Genomic DNA, 21,833 nt, shown 5'->3' on the forward strand with positions numbered 1-21,833 from the left:
GCATGTGGGATCTTCCCGGACCGGGGCACGAACCCATGTTCCCTGCATCGGCAGGCGGACTCTCAACCACTGTGCCACCAGGGAAGCCCCTAGCCAAAGCAATCTTGAGAAAAAAAAAAACAGAGCTGGAGGAATCAGGCTCCCTGAGTTCAGACTACACTACAAAGCTACAGTAATCAAGACAGTATGCTATTGGCACAAAAACAGAAATATATATCAATGGAACAGGATAGAAAGCCCAGAGATAACCCCATGCACATATGGTCATCTTATATTTGATAAAGGAGGCTAGAAGATACAACAGAGAAAATACAGCCTCTTCAGTAAGTGGTGCTGGGAAAACTTGACAGTTACGTGTTAAAGAATGAAATTAGAACACTTCCTAACACCATACACAAAAGTAAACTCAAAATGGATTAAAGACCTAAATGTAAGGCCAGACACTAAAAAACCCTTAGAGGAAAACATAGGAAGAACACTCTTGACAGAAATCACAGCAAGATCTTTTTAGGCCCACCTCTCTAGGCCCACCTCCTAGAGAAATAGATATAAAAACAAAAATAAACAAATGGGACCTAATGAAACTTAAAACCTTTTTGCACAGCAACGGAAACCATAAACAAGATGAAAAGACAACCCTCAGAATGGGAAAAATATTTGCAAACAAAGCAACTGACAAAGGATTAATCTCTAAAATATACAAGCAGCTCATGCAGCTCAATATCAAAAAAACAAACAACCCAATCCAAAAATGGGCAGAAGACCTAAATAGACATTTCTCTGAAGAAGATATACATATTCCCAACAAACACATGAAAGAATACTCAACATCACTAATCATTAGACAAATGCAAATCAAAACTACAATGAGGTATCACCTCACACCAGTCAGAATAGCCATCATCAAAAAATCTATAAACAATAAATGCTGGAGAGGGTGTGGAGGAAAGGGAACCCTCTTGCACTGTTGGTGGGAATGTAAATTGATACAGCCACTATTGAGAACAGTATGGAGGTTCCTTAAAAAACTAAAAGTAGAACTACCATATGACCAAGTAATCCCACTCCTGGGCATATACCTGAGAAAACCATAATTCCAAAAGAGTCATGTACCACAATAGTCATTGCAGCATTTTTTTTTTTTTGCAGCATTATTTACACTAGCCATGACATGGAAACAATTTAAGTGTCCATTGACAGATGAATGGATAAAGAAGATGTGGAGATATGTACAATGGAATATTACTCAGCCATAAAAAGAAACGAAATTGAGTTATTTGTAGTGAGGTGGATGGATCTAGACTCTGTCATTCAGAGTGAAGTATGTCAGGAAGAGAAAAACAAATATCTTATGCTAACACATATATATGGAATCTAAAACTTTTAAAAATGGTTCTGATGAACCTAGGGGCAGGACGGGAATAAAGTAGCAGATGTAGAGAATGGACTTGAGGACACAGGGAGGGAGAAGTGTAAGCTGGGATGAAGTGAGAGAGTAGCATTTACATATATACACTACCAAATGTAAAATAGATAGCTCTTGGGAAGCAGCTATACAGCACATGGAGATCAGCTTGATGCTTTGTGACCACCTAGCAGGGTGGGATAGGGAGCATGAGAGGAAGATGCAAGAGGGAGGAGATATGGGGATATATGTATACACATAGCTGATTCACTTTGTTTTAGAGCAGAAACTAACACAACATTGTAAAGCAGTTATAATCAAATAAAGATGTTAAAAAAATAGTTTGAATTTAAGACTTTGAGTTTTGGACACAAATTCCATCACCTATAAAATTACCCAAAACATCAGCTTTTTAACTTTAGAGTTAAAAAACACCCACCAAAATAAGCAATTCCTCACCTTCTTCCTTTCAACATGTTTCTCCGGAGGAGGAGGACAAAATTTTTTAAATTTAAATTTAAAAATTTAAATTGTCTACATTAAATCACTCTTCTTCATGAGTGGGAAGGTGGCTAGTGGCAAGGTTGTCATGATAAGGAAGCCAGAAAAGTAAGAGAGTTAATTCGGGGAACTGAAAATTTTCTATTTTAAAATGAGCATTACCTCTAGGGAACACATTCTATCTATCAAAAGAAATCCTAATAATAAGGAGGAATCGTGTCATGTTATAGAAATAAAAAACAGTGGCAGTCAAAGAGAAAATTGTCGTGTTTTGCAGGATATTGGCAGTTAAAAAAAAAAATAAAGAGGCGGCTTCACTGGGTACAGTAGTAATTTCCCATGACTTTTTAAAGATCTGTCAACACAAAAGATCACCATGAATTACATCAATTGGCTGTCAGTCACTTTTGAAATGTTTCATTGCTGAGCATAGAATAGACTATTAAAACACTCTAGGATTACAGTAGATACCATGTCATTTTCAAAGGGAATATTGTCTGTTAATGAGGTCTAAGTGATCTCTACTCCTGAATGACAGCTAACCAAAATCCTTAAAATGGCATGTACAAATGTGAAGGCAGATGCTTTGGAGGTAATTTTGAACTTAAGGGTGAAATAAAGCAATTTCAAGTATCAACTTCCATCAGAGTTTGATCTCCTTTGATATTTTTAACCCCTACTTCCCCCTCTTACAAAAATATATCACTGTAGCCATCCAAACTGTCCTTATTGTTTGAAGGACATGGAACTAACAATGTATTAAGATATTGCTTATATCTTATATAAAGTGGAGTTCTGTGAAACCTGTCCAGAAGAAAAGAAAACACTATAAAGCAAACAAACACCTCTCACAGCTAAATGACAGAAGTCACTTAGGCTAAAAACCATTAAGAAGCAGAAATTTTTTCTGTCTTTCCTTCCTAGTATCAGAGAGAATCTAATAAGGAAGGCACAGACTAGACTGTGGAAGTCACTTCTTTTCCAACCCTGCTCCGATTAGCGCAGCAGAGTCTGAACCATGATCACAGAAGATATTCATATTCTTGACCAACTCCAGGGGAAAAAAAGGCTTCATCTTCTTCAATAGTTCAAAACTAAGCCCTAAATTCCACGAATTTAGGTGTCCATTCCCAATTATAAATTACTTCTGGGGTATACACATCTACTTGTAATTAGGATCAACATTATCTTGTTTCCCAAATCAGAGAATTTAGTACATTGAAGCTCCAAATGGCCTAATCCAAACCAAGAAAATGACTCCTCTCCACACCATCAGTGCCTCTCAAATAGTGATTTGCAGGAAGATGAAGAACTAAATAACAGCCTTGGTTCTCATTCACAAAAATAGGCTATCCATAAGACTACAAGGAATTTTATCTCCATTTCACCCCAGCAAGGGTATAAAAAGCTGTGTCAGCTACTCATTTTATACCTGCTCCAAGACAAATACATAAACTGCTAAAATACTTGGAACTCCTGGTTTCAAATTCAAAGGTCTAGTACAGAGCTTATATTTGAAAAGACTTATGTATAAAATGTTTTAACATAATATTAGCAATATCACTGCTGTTAACAATTGGGGATGAAGACAAATGGTATGTGGGAGATAAATAACACAGGACAGAGCCATATGGTCATCAATCCAGACTATAATAAAAACAAAGGGTGAATACAAATCATTGGTCATTTATTCAGGTCTCCTGGGGCATTATTATAATCATAAAAATATAAGTATTCAATACGGTATCACTACCAGGACCTCTAAATTTCTTTAACTTTGCCCTAAGAACCTACCTACTTACTTTCTTTTTTTTTTTCTTTCTTCTCTCTTTCATTAATTAATAACTCCCACGTGCCATGGAACTGGGATAGAGCTGTCCACAGTTATACACAAGACAAAGTCCCTGGCTTCATGGATATTACAGTAAACACATACACATATAAACATATAGTATGATGGCAGGTGGTAATAAGCACTGAAAATAGAAGGGAGGATAAAGAGTTACATGGGGATGTTAGATATGAGATATTTTGAGATAGGGTGGTCAAGGAGGGCTCCTTAAGGAAATAACATTTGAGTAGGGACTTAAGTGAAGGTATACTGCTATCATCTGTAATAAATAAATTGTTTTAAATCTAATTTATATTTTAAGCCTTTCTATCAATACATTCTTCACAAAGAAAGAGTATCCTTTGATTCATTGTAAACCTTCTTCCAAATTTAACTAATTCTCTGATATTCTGAGATTAATAAACTAGTGGCTTATTTCCTTTCTCTCCATGATATCATTTTTAAATTAGTGTAGTGAAAAAGCAAAGGTTTAGAAAAAAAGAAGTCATGTTTTAAAACTTACTTCAAATCTTTTTTTTAAAATTATAGTTGATATACAATGTTGTATTAGTTTCAGGTGTACAGCAAAGTGATTAAGTTATACATACTTATATATATTTTTTCAGATTCTTTTCCCATATATTGATAGGTTATTACAGAGTATTGAGTAGAGTTACCTGTACTATACAGCAGGTCCTTGTTGATTATCTATTCTATACATAGTAGTGTGTATATGTTAATCCCAATCTCCTAATTTATCCCTCCCCCCAACTTTCCCCTCTGGTAACCATAAGTTTCTAAGTCTGTGAGTCTGTTTCTATTTTGTAAGTAAGTTCATTTGCATCATTTTTTAGATTTCACATATAAGTGATATCATTTGATATTTGCCTTTGTCTGACTTCCTTCACATAGTATGATAATCACTAGGTCCATCCTTGTTGCTGCAAATGGCATTATTTCATTCTTTTTATGGCTGAGTAATAATAGTCTGTTGTATAAATATACCACATCTTCTTTATCCATTCATCTGTTGATGGACATCTAGTTTTCTTCCATGTCTGGGCTATTGTAAATAGTGCTGCTATAGACACTGGGGTGCACATATCTTTTCAAAGTATGGTTTTCTCTGGATGTATGTCCAGGAGTGGGATTGCAGGATCATAGGGTAGCTCTATTTTTAGTTTTTTAAGGAACCTCCATACTGTTCTCCATAGTGCTGTACCAATTTATATTCCCACCAACGGTGTAGGAGGGTTCCTTTTTCTCCACACTCTCTCCAGCATTGATTAATTGTAGACTTTTTGATCTTATTTTTAAAAGAAAATGTATTTCAAAATTTATCTCCAATTTCATTTGCAAACTACTTACTGGTTGAGTGGCCTTAAGCAAAGTTACTGTCTTTCATCACCTTAAAATTGAAATAATAACATCAATGTCATATCAAGGAAATAATAAATATATTATAAATAATTAAATATAAATACTAATATAAAGAATAAAGTACTGTGTGTAAAATATACCAAATTCATGGGAGCTATTATTGATATGGAGTTACTACTTATTATAGATCCAGCTAAAAGTGGCTTATATGGCTTAAGAAAATATATAACCATGCTGGCTAGTCTCACTTTAATTTATATCCACTAGCCAAAGTGGACACTTAATGCTATGAATTAATCACATAATCAGTCATGAACTAATTCTCTTTTTCATACACCCAGAGATACCGTCTCTTCTCCAGAGATACCTTAAACCCAACATTTGTCTCCACTTTTAGCTGAAGACCTTTCTTTCACTGGGAAAACTGAGCATTTGGAGAGGGCCACCATAACATATACACAACCACCACCATCTGCATCCACATACTCTTGATTCTCATCTGTTATCAGAGGTGAACTTTACACTACCTAAAACCAATCTCTTTAATTGTGCATGAGATTCTAAACTCTCTCTCCTACTTAAGCACAGTACTCCAGAGATTTCCCCCTTTCTTCTATATCATCAGCTTTTTGCTTTCTATTGCATCATTCTCATCATAAATAACATGCTTCTCCTATTAAACTTCTCCTATTAAAAAAAAAAGCTTTTTATTAACCGACCTCGCCTGCCAGCTACGACCTCATTTCCTTACTTAACCTCTGTAACAAAATTCCCTGAAAGAGTTGTCTTATATACAGTCTCCAATTCCTCTCTCCCCATTCTTTAAAATTTTTAATATAAATAAATGCTTTATTTAAAACAGTTCTATATTTACAAAATAGGTGCAAACAGTTCCCAAACAAACCACACCCAGTTCCCCCTACTGTTTACATCTTACATTACTATGGTATGCTTGCCATAACTAAGGAACCGACATCAGTACATTACTATTAACTGAACAACACACTTTATTCAGGTGTCACTAGTTTTCTCCTGATGTTCTTAACAGTGTTCAGGAGCCCATCTAAGATATCACATTACATTTATTCGTCCTATCTCCTTAGCCTCCTCTGGTCTGTGACAGTTTCTCACACTTTGTTTATGATGACCATGAAGTTTTGAGGAGTACTGGTTAGGTATTTTGTAGAATGTCCTTCAATTTGGGTTTGTTTAACGTTTTTCTCATGGTTAGACTAAGGTCATGGGTTTGCAAGGAAGACTACAGAGGTGAAATGCCTTCTCATCACATCATATCAAAGGTACATGCCATCAACACAAGTTATCACTGATGATGTTAACCTTGATCACCTGACTGAAATAGTATTTGTCAGGTTTCTTCACTGTAAAGTAACTTTTTCCCTCCTTCCACACTCTGCTTTTGGGAAGTAAGTCACTAAGAACAACATTCACACAAGGGGTGGGAAGCTAAGCTCCAACCCTGGAAGGGGTAATATCCATGTAAATTATTTGAAATTCTTCTGTGTAGGACTCATTCTCTTTTAAACCTACTCCATCAGGAGTTTCCTACCATCATTCTACTTAAAATGCTCTTATCAAGGACACCATCTGGGCTTCCCTGGTGGCGCAGTGGTTGAGAGTCCGCCTGCCGATGCAGGGGACACGGGTTCGTGCCCCGATCCGGGAAGATCCCACATGCCGCGGAGCGGCTAGGCCCGTGAGCCATGGCCGCTGAGCCTGTGCGTCCGGAGCCTGTGCTCCGCAACGGGAGAGGCCACAACAGTGAGAGGCCCGCATACCAAAAAAAAAAAAAAAAAAAGTAAAAAAAAAAGGACACCATCTTACTCCAAGTTGCTAAGTCCAATGGTAATTCTTAATCTTCAGTTTACTTGATGTATCCCCAATATTTATAATTGTCCACTCCTTCCTTCTTGATATACTTTCTTTCTTCACTTGGCTTCCAGGACACCATACTCTCGTGTTTCTGTTTTTATTTTTTGTTGTTGTTGTTGCTGTTTCTTACTTCTTTAGTAGCTCCTTCCCAACTCCATTCCAGGTTACTCTTTTCCCCTGGCTTCTTAATATGATAGAGCCCAAGGGTTAAATTCTTTAAAAAAAAAAAAAAAAAATTTATTTATTTATTTTTGGCTGCATTGGGTCTTAGTTGCAGCATGCAGGATCTTTCATTGCGGCACGCAGGCTTCTCTCTAGTTGTGGCGTGCGGGCTCCAGAGCGTGTGGGCTCATTAGTTGAGGTGTGCAGACTCTCTAGTTGTGGTGTGCCATAGTCAGTGTGATCCTTTTTGAATATATCAGATGATGCCACTAATCAAAATCCTGCCATGGGCCCCATTTCATACAAAATAAAAGCCAAACTCTTTATAATGGCCTACCATGAACCCCTGGTACCTCTCTGTTCTAATGTACTGTTTCTCTTCCCCGTATTCACTCCATTCCAGCTACCCCAGCCTCCTTATTATTCCCTAAACTTGCCAATAACTTAACTACCTTCAGACCTTTGCTCTAGTTCTAACTTCTGTCAAGAATGCTCTTTTCCCTTCAATAATAACTTACTGTCAAGATGTTGCTCTTTTTAATAAGACCAACCTTGAACCTCCACCAGACTCCTGATTTTCTTAACCCAGGTTCTTTCTCTTTCTCCATAGCATTCACGACCTTTCATCATACTAGATGATTTACTTATTTATTTTCTGAACAATTTATTACCTGTTTTCTGCCACTAGAATATAAGCAAGAATCTCTTTTGTTGATGTTCTTGTTGTTTACTTACTTATTCTTAAGACTTAGATCGGTGCCTGTCACATAGTAGGCACTCAATAAATATTGTAAAGTTAATTAACAGGACGTCTTGTTCTAATCTTCTGACTTCTCTTATTTGAAAAACTCCATTTCTATACTAGCCCTAACAACCACTGTTTACCTGCCCAGACCTCTTTCTTAGTAACAAGCAATATGCACTGAGTATTTGCAATGAACCAGGCACTATTCTAAGCACTTTACATGTTCATTTAATCTTCACAACAATCCTATGAAATACATGCTACTATTGTCCCCATTTTACACATAAAGTCAAGCAATCTGCCCAAGAACACATTTATTAAGGGGAGAACCAGAACTGGAACCTGGTCAGTCTGCTTTAGAACATATACTCTTGACTGACCTTCTTCTCACAGACCTGGAAGAAGCAGCCCTAGGAAAACAGCTGTGTCTGCTGACTGAACTAGAGATCATCACTTAGGGTCTGAGAATAAAAGGTATTCAAGTTACAGTAGGTGGTAGAACTGAAAGGTAAAGTAGAGTTGGCTTAACATGGGGAAGTAAAGAAGCCATGAGAAAAGCATGAAAGCCAGTATATAGAGAGAAAGAGATAAAAGAATAGAGCATATGACAGAAAAAATAAGAGATAAGATACCATATAACCTCAAATCAAGACAGGCAGAAAGACATTAGCTTATACAAACTTTTAAATACTAAAAGAATTGTTTATCTGGTAACCAGAAATAGGATTCTGTGAGTTTTGAGTGCTTATAATACTTTTATCATTTGAGTGGATATCTGCTCCCTGTTACAAAATCACCTCTAACTAGAACAATTTCCATGTTACTATGGACCTCCTGTAAAAATCTCTATCTTTGTTATGATGGAATAATTAAATCAATATGGAAAGTAGTACACTATAGTAAAAGTGAGTAAGTTTGGGGAAAAAAATAACCTGAACTTAGGTCTCATTTCTATCATTTTGCTAGCCTGGGCATTCTCCTTGAACTTTAATTACACCTTCTATAAAATGGGAATAATAACACATGCCCAGCCTGCTTCAAATGCTATTGTAATAAATAAGGTGATTATCTGTGAATGGACACTGAAGAATATAAATTGTTCCACAAACACTGCCTATTACTGATGATGATTCCAGACGTGAAATCACTTTAGTTACCTATAAAGAAGGATATAATGTCCTCCCTTTCATAAAAGGTGAATAATATAGTTAGTCAAAGATTTACTGGTTGGTGATGAAAAAAAATCACTGGTTTTGTATGTGTCTATACAGGTACACACCACCATCACAGCCAAAATAAATAAACATGTGTGGATGTTCCTTCATTCATATGTAAAGATTTTGATAACAAAAGTATTTTCACCGAAAAAGATCCAATGACTTAGGAAGAACATTTAGCATTCACTGAAATTATGTCAAGAACTATGATACAGTACTTCTTGATAAGCTCCTACTGCTTCTTCCTATTGTTACTTGATCTGTACAGTGCCTTTGAAATGGACAATGGAGTCAGGAAAACTGAAGAACTGAAGAGTTAGGTCTTCTTTTAAGATGCTACAGTAAATCAATGGCATAGTCACAACTAAATTCCAGAGTCTTCTGTGTCCAAAGCTGTTTCTATCACACCATGTTCCTGCTATGCTACTTGTTTAAAACGGATTTATTTTTGTACACCTGAAACTAACACAATATTGTAAATCAACTATACTTCAATCAAAATAAATTAATTAAATAAAATGGCTTTTAAGAGATTGATAAATCAAATGGCCTAAGAAGAATTATATCAAGAGTTTTAATGTAGAGGTAGTTCACAAAATAAATTTTCTGTCCTACTTGGGATTCAGAAAAGGAGAACAGAATAATCTACAAAAGCATAAGGACTTCCAAATTTTCAATCCAACTTTGCTTTTCTGTAGCATTCCTGATTACAAAAGAAGTTAGCCTATTCTCAGACACATAATGGCAATGCCTAATATTTCTATACCAGGCAAAAGAAACGAAGCTCTGCAAAATGAGGGGATTGCCCAAATAACGTCGAATGTGACTTTAAATTGTAAAAAAAAAAGTTGGTTATAAGTAGAATTCAATCACCAATGTCCCACATTATAATACAGTATTTATAAATTATAATAACAGTGTTTTTAAATCTTAACACAGGGAAAGAAACAATCATTCCAAAATCAGAAATAGATGTTCACCTCGCTTCCAGCTGTACTTATCTATGGGTCAGTATCGTTAACCACTTACTGATGTTCATCCTTGATAATGTATATCTGAAAATGTCAATTTTTCCTAGACCAACTGACTTTGAAACTATACCACCTCTAAAAACAGATGACTAACAGCCCTTCCCTTCACCTGTGAAGAAAATTCCTCCAAGCTCTCTCACACTTGGCACTCTAATTTCCATAAAACGGGAGGTTGAGGTTCCCATACAAACCTGGGTTTCTAAGAGAAGGGAAATGTCGCATCTTTCTAAATTTTAGGACTTACACCAATGCGTCAAATCTTCAGTTTGCCAAGATACTGTTCTCAACTTATGTACGATAACCCTCCACCCTTTATGAGATTGTGTAAGCTTCCACAGAAATGTAATGACTGCCTTTCTCTCACATTTCCTCAATCCCAAATCCCCAGACTTACATGCTAATAAAGAGTAATTTACCACTCATACATGTGATGTATCTCAAAAACGAAATCTAACACTAACCAGTGACTATGAATGCCAATATCCCTGGCATCAATGACTTATGTAGGCAAAATGTGATTTCATGCTGTATGTTGTATTTGAACTGCCATTATTTTAAATAGGACACTGATGTTGACTCTATTCTCCAACTAACAATTTTTTTATATAATCAATGGCAAATAAAACAAATTTAACCCAACAACCTCAGAAAGGAAAACCAGTTAAACTAGAGAAGGCAATGAGAGAGAGAAAAAAAGTGACTTTTCCAAAAAATAATGGATTTCTCCAAGGCACTGAATGAAAAACACAAGGAATTTATTTTGCACTTTCACCGTGAGTCCATCAGAAAGAACATGATAGAGCACATAGAAAATTATAATTAATTCACACACAAGCCCCAGAGCTTAGGACATCTGTTCACAAATTGCCTTGGCTGCCTCCAATAAGAGCAGCTTTACCTCAGTAAGTCCAATATTCTTCCTTTTAATGACATTCTGCAGAGAGCTGCTCAGAGTCCTAGTTAGCAACAGGTTTGTAGATTTACGAATCATGTCATCAACTTCAGTTGAACTGAAAAGGAAATGTCAAGAATCAATCATACCAGGTAGGAAAACTATTTTGCAAACAAACAAGGTGCCAGTGGTACTCAGAGTAATAATAATAATAATGATAATAATAATAATGGCAACAAGAAATAACATTTATTGTACATCAGAAATTAGATTCCAAGTATTTTAATGTATCAAAATTCATTTAACCTTCATAATAACCATATGAATTAGTTTTAGTATTATCTCTACTTTACAGATGAGGACATGAAGGTAAAGAGAAGTTAAGTAACTTGCTGAAGGTCACACAGTGAGTAGATAGCAAAAAAGGATTTTAATACAGGCAGTGTAGCTCTAAAGGCTACAGCATTTAAACACTATGCTATACTGCATCTTAGGACAGAGCTCTCTAACATGATTCTGCATTCTGAAACCATTATTACTCCGATACATTCAAGTTCCTTCGCAGTTAATATTTATAATTTTTCAACCTGATCTCTTTGTAAGCTTTCTGCACAATTAGCTAATAAAGGTCCCTAAAAAAAAAAAAGAAAAGATATCTCTGCTCCTATGTCATCATCTTTCATATAATGTCTATTTAGCTCTCATTCCAAAATGAATGTTTCAAGCCAATAGTTACTATTTTTGGACTTTAAAAAAATTGATTTACAAGATTTTATAACTTTCAGGTACACAACATAATGAATCAAAAATTTTAAAGATTATACTCCATTTAAAGTTATAAAATATTGGGCTATATTCCCTGTACTATATAATATATCCTTGTAACTTATTTGTTTTATACATAGTAGTTTGTACTTCTTAATCCTCTATCTCTATCTTGCCTCTCCTCTCTCCCCTCTCCTCACTGGTAACCACTGACTTTGAAACTAAACCAGTAGTTTAATTCTGCATAAATGTTTTATAACTGTTACTATTCCAAAAATGATCAATAATGACATTTTCTATTCAGTAAAGGAAACTAAACGTAAAAAAAATGATTCCAAAGCTATCTTTAGGGCTTCCCTGGTGGTGCAGTGGTTGAGAGTCTGCCTGCTGATGCAGGGGACACGGGTTCGTGCCCTGGTCCAGGAAGATCCCACATGCCGCGGACCGGCTAGGCCCATGAGCTGTGGCCGCTGAGCTTGCGTGTCCGGAGCCTGTGCTCCGCAACGGGAGAGGCCACAACAGTGAGAGGCTCGTGTACCGCAAAAAATAAATAAATAAATTTTTAAAATCTATCTTCATATGCAAAGTTTAAAAAAGAAAACAACAATCTTGCAACCAACAAATGAAATTCTAGACCTATACATCCTTCATAAGCCCCTGAAAGCATCACCCAAGATTGCTTTCTATAAAAGATACCTTTTTGAGACAAATGTTTCTTCAATAATAAAGTTAGTATTGTAATGACACTTCTTTATCAAGAAATAAATGTAAATAAAGATTTGTGAGCAGTTCTTTTTCAATAATTTAATGCTTGTGAACAATGGTCACAAATTTTATCTCATTGATTTCTCTTTCTAGAGAATAAAATCAGAGGCTTAGTATAGTTCAATTAAAAATCTTAAAATACTAAATATACAGGCTAGCTACATTGTCATGCTATGTGGAAGACAAAAATATTAGAAATAAATAAGACTACAGAATGCAAGGAATTCAGTTAGGAAATTCATTTAGAAAAAAAGATACCTCAAAATATTTTTACAGGGTCCATGTAAGGATATATTTAATTGAACAATATCCTCTGGCCTACTGCTACCCTTTCAAAAACTATTACTGAATTTAAAACTTCATTCCAAAAATATGTAAGGTGCTGGGCATTGTGTTGATGGAATATTGAAATTATAGTGGTGAAGAAATAGTCATGGTTTCTATGTTCATATGTTAAACTCATAATTATATCATATCAATTGTAATATGAGTTATGAATAAGTACAGGTTGCTATAAAAGTGATTAACACAGGTGTCCAAAATAATCTTGTGTCCCTGATATTAATCACTCTCCTGGCATCTCTACTTATTACTTATTTCTATTATGCTTTATGAAGATCTAGTAGAAGCTCCATTCTTGGATATGATATAAAAGATTGAGAAAAACTGTCACTACCTTCAAAAGCACAAGAAAGCTAGATCTAAGCTAAAAGCTGTATATTCCTTTAATGTTAATGAAGTATAATGAACAGAAAAATGTATAACTGAATGTAATTGCACACTGGGATAAAGCCCTTGAAAGATAAGCAAAGAGTAGCAGCTACTTTCGTATCTAAGGCCAATTGCCTAATCTGGGTACACGGAGATGAGGGAGTGAAATACTCATCGGCTGAGAGACTTTGGTAGGACAAAAAAAAAAATCATCCAACCCCTTAACAGTGTGGGCTGCTATTGCAGATTGGAATCTTGGAAGAGCCCCCAAACAAAAATAAATATACTGACCCAACAACTCTCCCCTATAAGAATTCTGTTCCATAAGAAATGGTGGGGGTAGTGCTAGAAATCAGAGAGAAGTCTTGCAAATTTTGAATTCAATCCAAATGAGAGCAAAAACTAACTAAAGTTGAAACCCAGCCCAACTCAAATCCTGTTAAAATAAAAGATAAGCCCCTGGATAAAAGCTTTGGAATTTCAGAGTCTTAAAGACAAAAAGACTTCTACCATAGCATTTGTAGAATTGAAATCAGAAGTAATTTGAAACTAATAAAAACTGAGACTCACATTCAGTTCACTCAAGTAATGATGAAATCTGAATGATACATTAAGTAGCTAGGAATTGCAGAGGAGAAAGAAATGAGAAAAGAGACATATTTAAGGATAGATTGGCAACATCATCTCCAAACCTAATAAAAGATCTCAACCCACAGATCTCAGAAGTTTAGCAAAACCCCAACACAATTAATGCAAATAAAACCTCACACAGGAAAATCACAGTCAAACTGCAAAATGCAAAGACAAAGAGAAAGCCTTAAGGCAACCAGAGGAGAAAGGCAATACAGTTAGAGGAACAACAATAAGAATAATGGCTTATTTCTCTTCAGAAACAATGAAAGCAAACAGAGGAATAACATCTTTAAAGGGAGGACTGTCAGCCTAGAATTCTACATCTTAAAAAATATATTTTTGAAAACAGATGAAAAAATATTTTTAGACAAACAAAAGCTAAGAAAATCTAAAAGCAGCAAATATACACTAAAAGAATAGCTAGAAGAAATTCTTCACACTGAAGGAAAATGATACCAAAGGGTAACACAGATCTGTAAGAAAGAAGGAGAAGGCCTGGAAATAGCAAATATGTGGATAAATATAATGAACTACTTTTCTTTCTTGAATTTTAAAATACAATCAAATGCTCAAACACAAACAATAACATATTTTAGTGTTTAAAAACAAGTGTGTAAGTAAGTATATGCCAACAATATCAGAAAAGGAAGTGAAAAGATAAATTACACTATACTGCTGTTAAGATTCTTAAATTACATGTAACTGTGATAAGTTAAGGATACACACTGTAATTCCCAGAGCAAACTCACAAACAGATAATAAATAAAACTAAAAGTTATACTCCAGTAAGCCAATAAGGAAACTAAATCATAATACTAAAAAAACTTAATCAAGAAGAAGGAAGGAAAAAAGGAAAAAAAAAAAGAGCAAAAAAAAAAAAGAATGGAACAAACAGAAAATCAACAGCAAGATGAAAGGCTTAAATCCAACCAAATCACTAAATAGATTAATGCAATGGAATAAACATTCCAATTAGGCAGAATGAATAAAAAACCAATACCCAACTACTTGTTGATTCAAAATGACAAACATTTAAATACAAGGAACATGTCTAGATCTTACTGTCAAGATGCCACTCAGCACAAAAAGAACTGAGCCCCTTGAAAAAATGAATAATATCGTGGTTAAGTTAGGAAATGTCCCCAAAGTGATAAGAACACATCAACAAGGCACAGGAGCCAGCTTGAAGTGGCTCACACTAGCTACATCTGGGACAATTTGAGTATCAAAATGAATAAGGTCATTAAAGGAATAACCCAACTGAATGAAGAATCCATGAGTCTGATATGATAATAGGAAATGATAGGTAGTAGCTAGCTAGCTAGCTAGCTAGCTAGATAATGGGGAAGGACTCCTTAATATGGAATTCCAAGTAATACATATAAAAGGAATAAAAAAATCATAAATTAGTTAAAATCATATATTAATGATTATCAGAGAAAAAAACTGATTTCAGGCACGAATCACTAATGAATACTGTAAGAGGGAAAGAAGTGAAGGACATCTGGTAACTAACAAAATAAATACATGATCTCAACGTATTTCAACACAAACATTACTTATTACAAAAGGAAAAATTATAACTATATGGAGAAAACAGACAACATCTTAAATAGTTAATCAAAATTAACATAAACCATAAGGGATTAAAATACTACACATACACACACACACATACATACAGAGAGACAGACAAAGAGAGAGGGAGGAAGTCATAAAGCAAACACGGCAAAAAATAAAAAATTGGAGAATTTCAGGAAAAAGCTTTCAGTTCATCACATTTTCGAAATTCTTCCTTAATGTTGAAATTATTTGAAAATAACATGACAAAAAAAGAAGAAAAGGTTATAAGTAATAGAACAGACAAACGTATACCATAAAAGAAAGTAATGGTTATATTACTATTAGGCAAAGAAGACACTGACTATTTTAATTTTTAACACAGATAAAGAGGGACATTTCACAAAATTAAAAGGATGAATACAATAAGAAGATATAACAATCAAACTGTGTATGAACTTAAAAACATATATTCAAAATAAATGAAGCAAACTTGAGAGATCACAAAAAACAGTAGACAAATCTACAATCATAGCTGGATAGTTTAACACTCCTCAGTAATTGACAGAAGAAGTAGACCTAAAAAGGGAAGGATACAGAAAATTTGTACAATACAATTAAACTTAATCTGTCATTTAGAGAATACAACACTCAACAACTACAGAATACACATTCTATTCAAGTGTACATGGAACAATGTTGTAATAGGATTTAAATTTATCATCTTGCTAGTTGATTTCTGTTTGTTCCACCTGTTCTATATCCCATTTAACTCTTTTGTTGACTGTTTTTAGATTGAGTGTGCTTTTTATGAGTCCTTTTTATCCTCATTATTGGCTTATTACTTTCACCTGTTTCATGGTTTTTTGACCATTTCTTCAGTGGTTGCTATACGTCATACTATATATAGACAGAGAATATAACAGAATATATTTTCAAATAATATACCACTTCATGTATAATGTAAAAACCTTAAACAGTAAATCAAATTTCTCTCTCATATCATTTGTCCTATTATTATCATACATTTACTTTTACACTTACTTTTCCTTTACTAGACACTGTTACTATCTTTCCTTTACATAAGCAATTTTCTTTAAGAGCAATTAAAAATAGAGGTGTGACATTCGAAATGGCAGAACAGGAAGTCCTGCACATATATCCCTTCTCAGCAACAATAATTTGGCAGCCAAGCAGAGACAAAAGTCCTCTTGTGGAACTTTGGATTCAAGAAAGAAGATTGTAAAATCTGGCAAGGCCCAAGACCAAGGAGGGTTGCTTTCAGAAGGCAAGCCCAAACTCACTCAGTGGCATACTTGCTAACCATAGTCCTAGCTAGAGGCACAGGAAGCGACTCTGGCCCCTGACCGCCTATGGACATGGCCTGTTTGGCCTTTCCATCATCACCATTTGCCAAAGGATGTAGTAACAGTCATGCCAACCTGTGCCTTGGGTAATAGGCCCACCAAACTCCGTTCTACCTGTAAACACTGAATTGTTCCATGACCCAACTCCAGACCCTATTAGCTGCCAACCCTGCCTGCCAATGACTGGGCAGAGACATGCCTGTCTATGAACCTAGGCAAGTTCTCCAACCACAGTCTGATTGCAAATACTAAAAGAATCCCTGTAACTTGACCCCATGTTCACATAGCCACAGACCAAGAGTACTCCAGTCCACTCAGGGACCTGCTGGGCCACATACTCTTCCATGCATCTGGAGGTAGGGCCGCCAACCTCAAATCTGACCATAGATATTGAAGTGCCCCCATGACCTCGCTCCAGCCCCTTGTAGCCATGGATGGGAAGCAGTCCTGCCTGCCCAGGGATCCAGCAGGAGACACGCCCATATGTGCCCCTAGAGATAGGCCCACTGACCTCAGTCTCACTGTGGATCTTGAAGTGTCTCTGGAATCTGGCCCCAGCCACTCCCAATTATGGTCCAAGAGAAACCCTATTTGCCCAGAAACACACCAGGAGGAATCCCCATAAGCACCCCCAGATGAATCCCTCAATGCAACTGCAGAGCTGCAATCTATCAGTCATTCTACTTGTGAAACCTGAAGTGGTCCTGTGTTTTGACTCCAGACCCTTTCAGGCATGGTATAGGAATAGTCCTGCCACCCAGGGACCTGGGGGGAGACACATAACTCCATGCCCCCAAAGACAAGCACAAAGGCAGAGTCCATCAACACAAAGCTACATGGATCACAAAGACTTGACAAACCACCTGACACCACCAAACAAAACAAATAATGTTCTAGTAACGAATTCCAAAGAAACTGAGACATACAAACTGTCTGACAAAGAATTTGAAATATCATCTTAAGCTCAATAATATGCAAGAAAACACAGAAAGACAAGAAAATTAAATCTGGAACACTATGCACAAAGAAAAAGGGAAGGTTAATAAAGATATAGAAACCACAAAAAAGAACCAAACTAAAATCCTGGAGCTGAAGTATACAATGATAGAACTGAAAAATTCAACAGAGAGCTTCAAGAGAAGACTAAGTCATACAGAAGAAAGAATCAGGGAATTAGAAGACAGGCCATTTGATATCAGAAAGAGGAGCAAAGAGAAAACATAAATAAAGCATAGGGACCTACTGACTACCATTTAAAAAACAAATATACACATTATGGGAATCCCAGAAAAAGAAAAAAGAAAAAGATTACTTAATGAAATTATAGCTGGGGGAGACCTTCAAGATGGCGGGGGAGTAAGACGCGGAGATCACCTTCCTCCCCACAAAGACATCAGAAATACATCTACATGTGGAACAACTCCTACAGAACACCTACTGAATGCTTGCAGGAGACCTCAGACAGCCGAAAAGGCAAGAAACTCCCCACGTACCTGGGTAGGGCAAAAGAAAAAAGAAAAAACAGAGACAAAAGAAAAGGGATGGGACTTGCACTTATGGGAGGGAGCTGTGAAGGAGGAAAAGTTTCCACACACTAGGAAGCCCCTTCATTGGAGGAGATGGGGGCTGGCAGGGGGAAGCTTCGGAGCCATGGAGGAAAGCACAGCAACAGGGGTGCAGAGGACAAAGCGGAGAGATTCCCGCACAGAGTACCAATACCGACCAGCACTCACCAGTCAGAGAGGCTTATCTGCTCACCTGCCAGGATGGGTGGGGGCTGGGAGCTGAGGCTCCAGCTGTGTAGGTCAGATCCCAAAGAGAGGACTAGGATTGGCTGCATGAACACAGCCTGAAGGGGGCTAGTGCGCCACAGCTAGCTGGGAGGAAGTCTGGGAAAAAGTCTGGACCTGCCTAAGAGCCAAGAGACCATTGTTTCGAGGTGCACAAGGAGAGGTGAGTCAGAGCACTGCCTAATGAGCTCCAGAAATGGGCGCGAGCCACGCGGACACCAGAGATGGGCATGAAACACTAAGGATGTAGGACAAAAGAAAAGGGATGGGACTTGCACTTATGGGAGGGAGCTGTGAAGGAGGAAAAGTTTCCACACACTAGGAAGCCCCTTCATTGGAGGAGATGGGGGCTGGCAGGGGGAAGCTTCGGAGCCATGGAGGAAAGCACAGCAACAGGGGTGCAGAGGACAAAGCGGAGAGATTCCCGCACAGAGTACCAATACCGACCAGCACTCACCAGTCAGAGAGGCTTATCTGCTCACCTGCCAGGATGGGTGGGGGCTGGGAGCTGAGGCTCCAGCTGTGTAGGTCAGATCCCAAAGAGAGGACTAGGATTGGCTGCATGAACACAGCCTGAAGGGGGCTAGTGCGCCACAGCTAGCTGGGAGGAAGTCTGGGAAAAAGTCTGGACCTGCCTAAGAGCCAAGAGACCATTGTTTCGAGGTGCACAAGGAGAGGTGAGTCAGAGCACTGCCTAATGAGCTCCAGAAATGGGCGCGAGCCACGCGGACACCAGAGATGGGCATGAAACACTAAGGATGTAGCTGCAGCCACCAAGAAGCCTGTGTGCAAGCACAGGTCACTATCCACACCTCCCCTCCCAGGACCCTGTGCAGCCCGCCACTGCCAGAGTCCCATGATCCAGACACAACTTCCCCAGGAGAACACACAGTGCACCTCAGGTTGTTGCAACGTCATGCTGGCCTCTGCCGCTGCAGGCTCGCCCCGCATTCTGTACCCCTCCCATCCCCCGGCCTGAGTGAGCCAGAGCCAACTAATTAGCTGCTCCTTTAACCCCGTCCTATCAGGGTGAGGAACAGATGCTGTCAGGGGACCTACACACAGAGGCAGGGCCAAATCCAACACTGACCCTCAGGAGCTGTGCAAACAAAGAAGAGAAAGGGGAATTTCTCCCAGCAGCCTCAGGAACAGAGGATTAAATCTCCACAATCAACTTGATGTAACATGCCTCTGTGGAATACCTGAATAGACAACGTATCATCCCAAAACTGAGGCAGTGGACTTTGGGAGCACCTGTAGACTTGGGATTTGCTTTCTGCATCTAATTTGTTTCTAGTTTTATGTTTATCTTAGTTTAGTATTTAGAGTTTATTTTCATTTGTATATTTGCTTATTGATTTGGTTGCTCACTTCTTTTTTTATATATATATATAGGGATATACATTTTTTTCCTTTTTCTCCTTTTGTGGGTGTGTATGTCTATGCTTCTTTGTGTGATTTGCTCTGTACAGCTTTACTTTTACCATTTGACCTAGGGTTCTGTCTTTTTTTTTTGGTATAGTTTTTAGCGCTTGTTATCATTGGCGGATTTGTTTTTTGGTTTCGTTGTTCTCTTCTTCCTTTATTTCATTTTTTAATTATTTTTCTTTCTACTTTTAATAATTACTTTATATTTTAATTACTTTATTTTCATTTTTTCTTTCCTTCTTTCTTTTTTTCTCTCTTTTCTTCTGAGCCATGTGGCTGACAGGGTCTTGGTGTTCCGGCCGGGTGTCAGGCTTGAGCCTCTGAGGTGGGAGAGCTGAGTTCAGGACACTGGTCCACCAGAGACCTCCCAGCTCCATGTAACATCAAATGGTGAAAGCTCTCCCAGAGATCTTCATCTCAATGTGAAGACAAAGCTCCACTCAATGACCAGCAAGTTAAAGTGCTGGACACCCTAGGCCAAACAACTAGGGAGACAGGAACACAACCCCACCCATTAGCACAGAGGCTGCCTAAAATCATAATGTCACAGACACAGTAAAACACACCACTGGACATGGTCCTGCCCACCAGAAAACAAGATCCAGCCCCATCCAGCAGAACACAGGATCTAGTCCCCTCCACCAGGAAGCCTTCACAACACACTAAACCAACCTTAGCCACTGGGGGAAGACACCAAAAACAAGGGGAAATATGAACCTGCAGCCTGCGAAAAGGAGACCCCAAACACAGTAAGTTAAGCAAAATGAGAAGAGAGAGAAACACACAGCAGATGAGGGAGCAAGGTAAAAACCCACCAGACCAACCAAATGAAGGGGAAATAGCCAGTCTACCTGAAAAAGAACTGAGAGTAATGATAGTAAAGATGATCCAAAATCCTGGAAACAGAATGGAGAAAATACAAGAAACGATTAACAAGGAACTAGAAGAACTAAAGAGCAAACAAACAATGATGAACAACACAATAAATGAAATTTAAAATTCTCTAGAAGGGATCAATAGCAGAATAACTGAGGTAGAAGAATGGATAAGAGACCTGGAAGATAAAATACTGGAAATGACTACTGCAGAGCAGAATAAAGAAAAAACAATGAAAAGCATTAAGGACAGTCTTAGAGACCTCTGGGACAACATTAAATGAACCAACATTCTAAGAAGAAGAGAAAAAGAAAGGGACTGAAAAAAATTTGAAGAGATTATAGTTGAAAACTTCCCTAATATGGGAAAGGAAATAATCAAGTCCAGGAAGCACAAGAGTCCCATACAGGATAACTCCAAGAAGAAACATGCCAAGACATATATTAAACAAACTATCAAAAATTAAATGGAAATAAAAAATATTAAAAGCAGCAAAGCAAAAACAACAAATAACATACAAGGGAATCCCCATAAGGTTAACAGCTGACCTTTCAGCAGAAATTCTGCAAGCCAGAGGGAGTGGCAGTACATATGTAAACTGATGAAGAAGAAAAACCTACAACCAAGATTACTCTACGCAGCATGGATCTCATTCAGATTCAACGGAGAAATTAAACCATTACAGATAAACAAAAGTTAAGAAATTGAGCACCCCCAAACCAGCTTTACAACAAAGGCAACAGGAAATTCTCTAGGCAGGAAACACAAAAGAAGGAGAAGACCGGGCTTCCCTGGTGGCGCAGTGGTTGCGCGTCCGCCTGCCGATGCAGGGGAACCGGGTTCGCACCCCGGTCTGGGAGGACCCCACATGCCGCGGAGCGGCT

General features: G+C 37.5%; 1 protein-coding gene across 10 annotated transcripts in view; it reads right to left on the minus strand.

Moving 5' to 3' along the window:
• Nucleotides 1-21,833, minus strand: part of EXOC6B (exocyst complex component 6B) — a 735,227-nt gene that overhangs the window by 326,237 nt on the left and 387,157 nt on the right. For all 10 annotated transcript variants that reach the window (XM_055089243.1, XM_024133527.3, XM_055089241.1 and 7 more), the window contains one exon: nt 11,061-11,172. In XM_055089243.1, coding sequence (XP_054945218.1) covers nt 11,061-11,172 — 112 coding nt within the window. The remainder of the gene's footprint in view (nt 1-11,060; nt 11,173-21,833) is intronic.

Source organism: Physeter macrocephalus, chromosome 12, assembly GCF_002837175.3.
Source record: "Physeter macrocephalus isolate SW-GA chromosome 12, ASM283717v5, whole genome shotgun sequence".
Taxonomy (NCBI): domain Eukaryota; kingdom Metazoa; phylum Chordata; class Mammalia; order Artiodactyla; family Physeteridae; genus Physeter; species Physeter macrocephalus.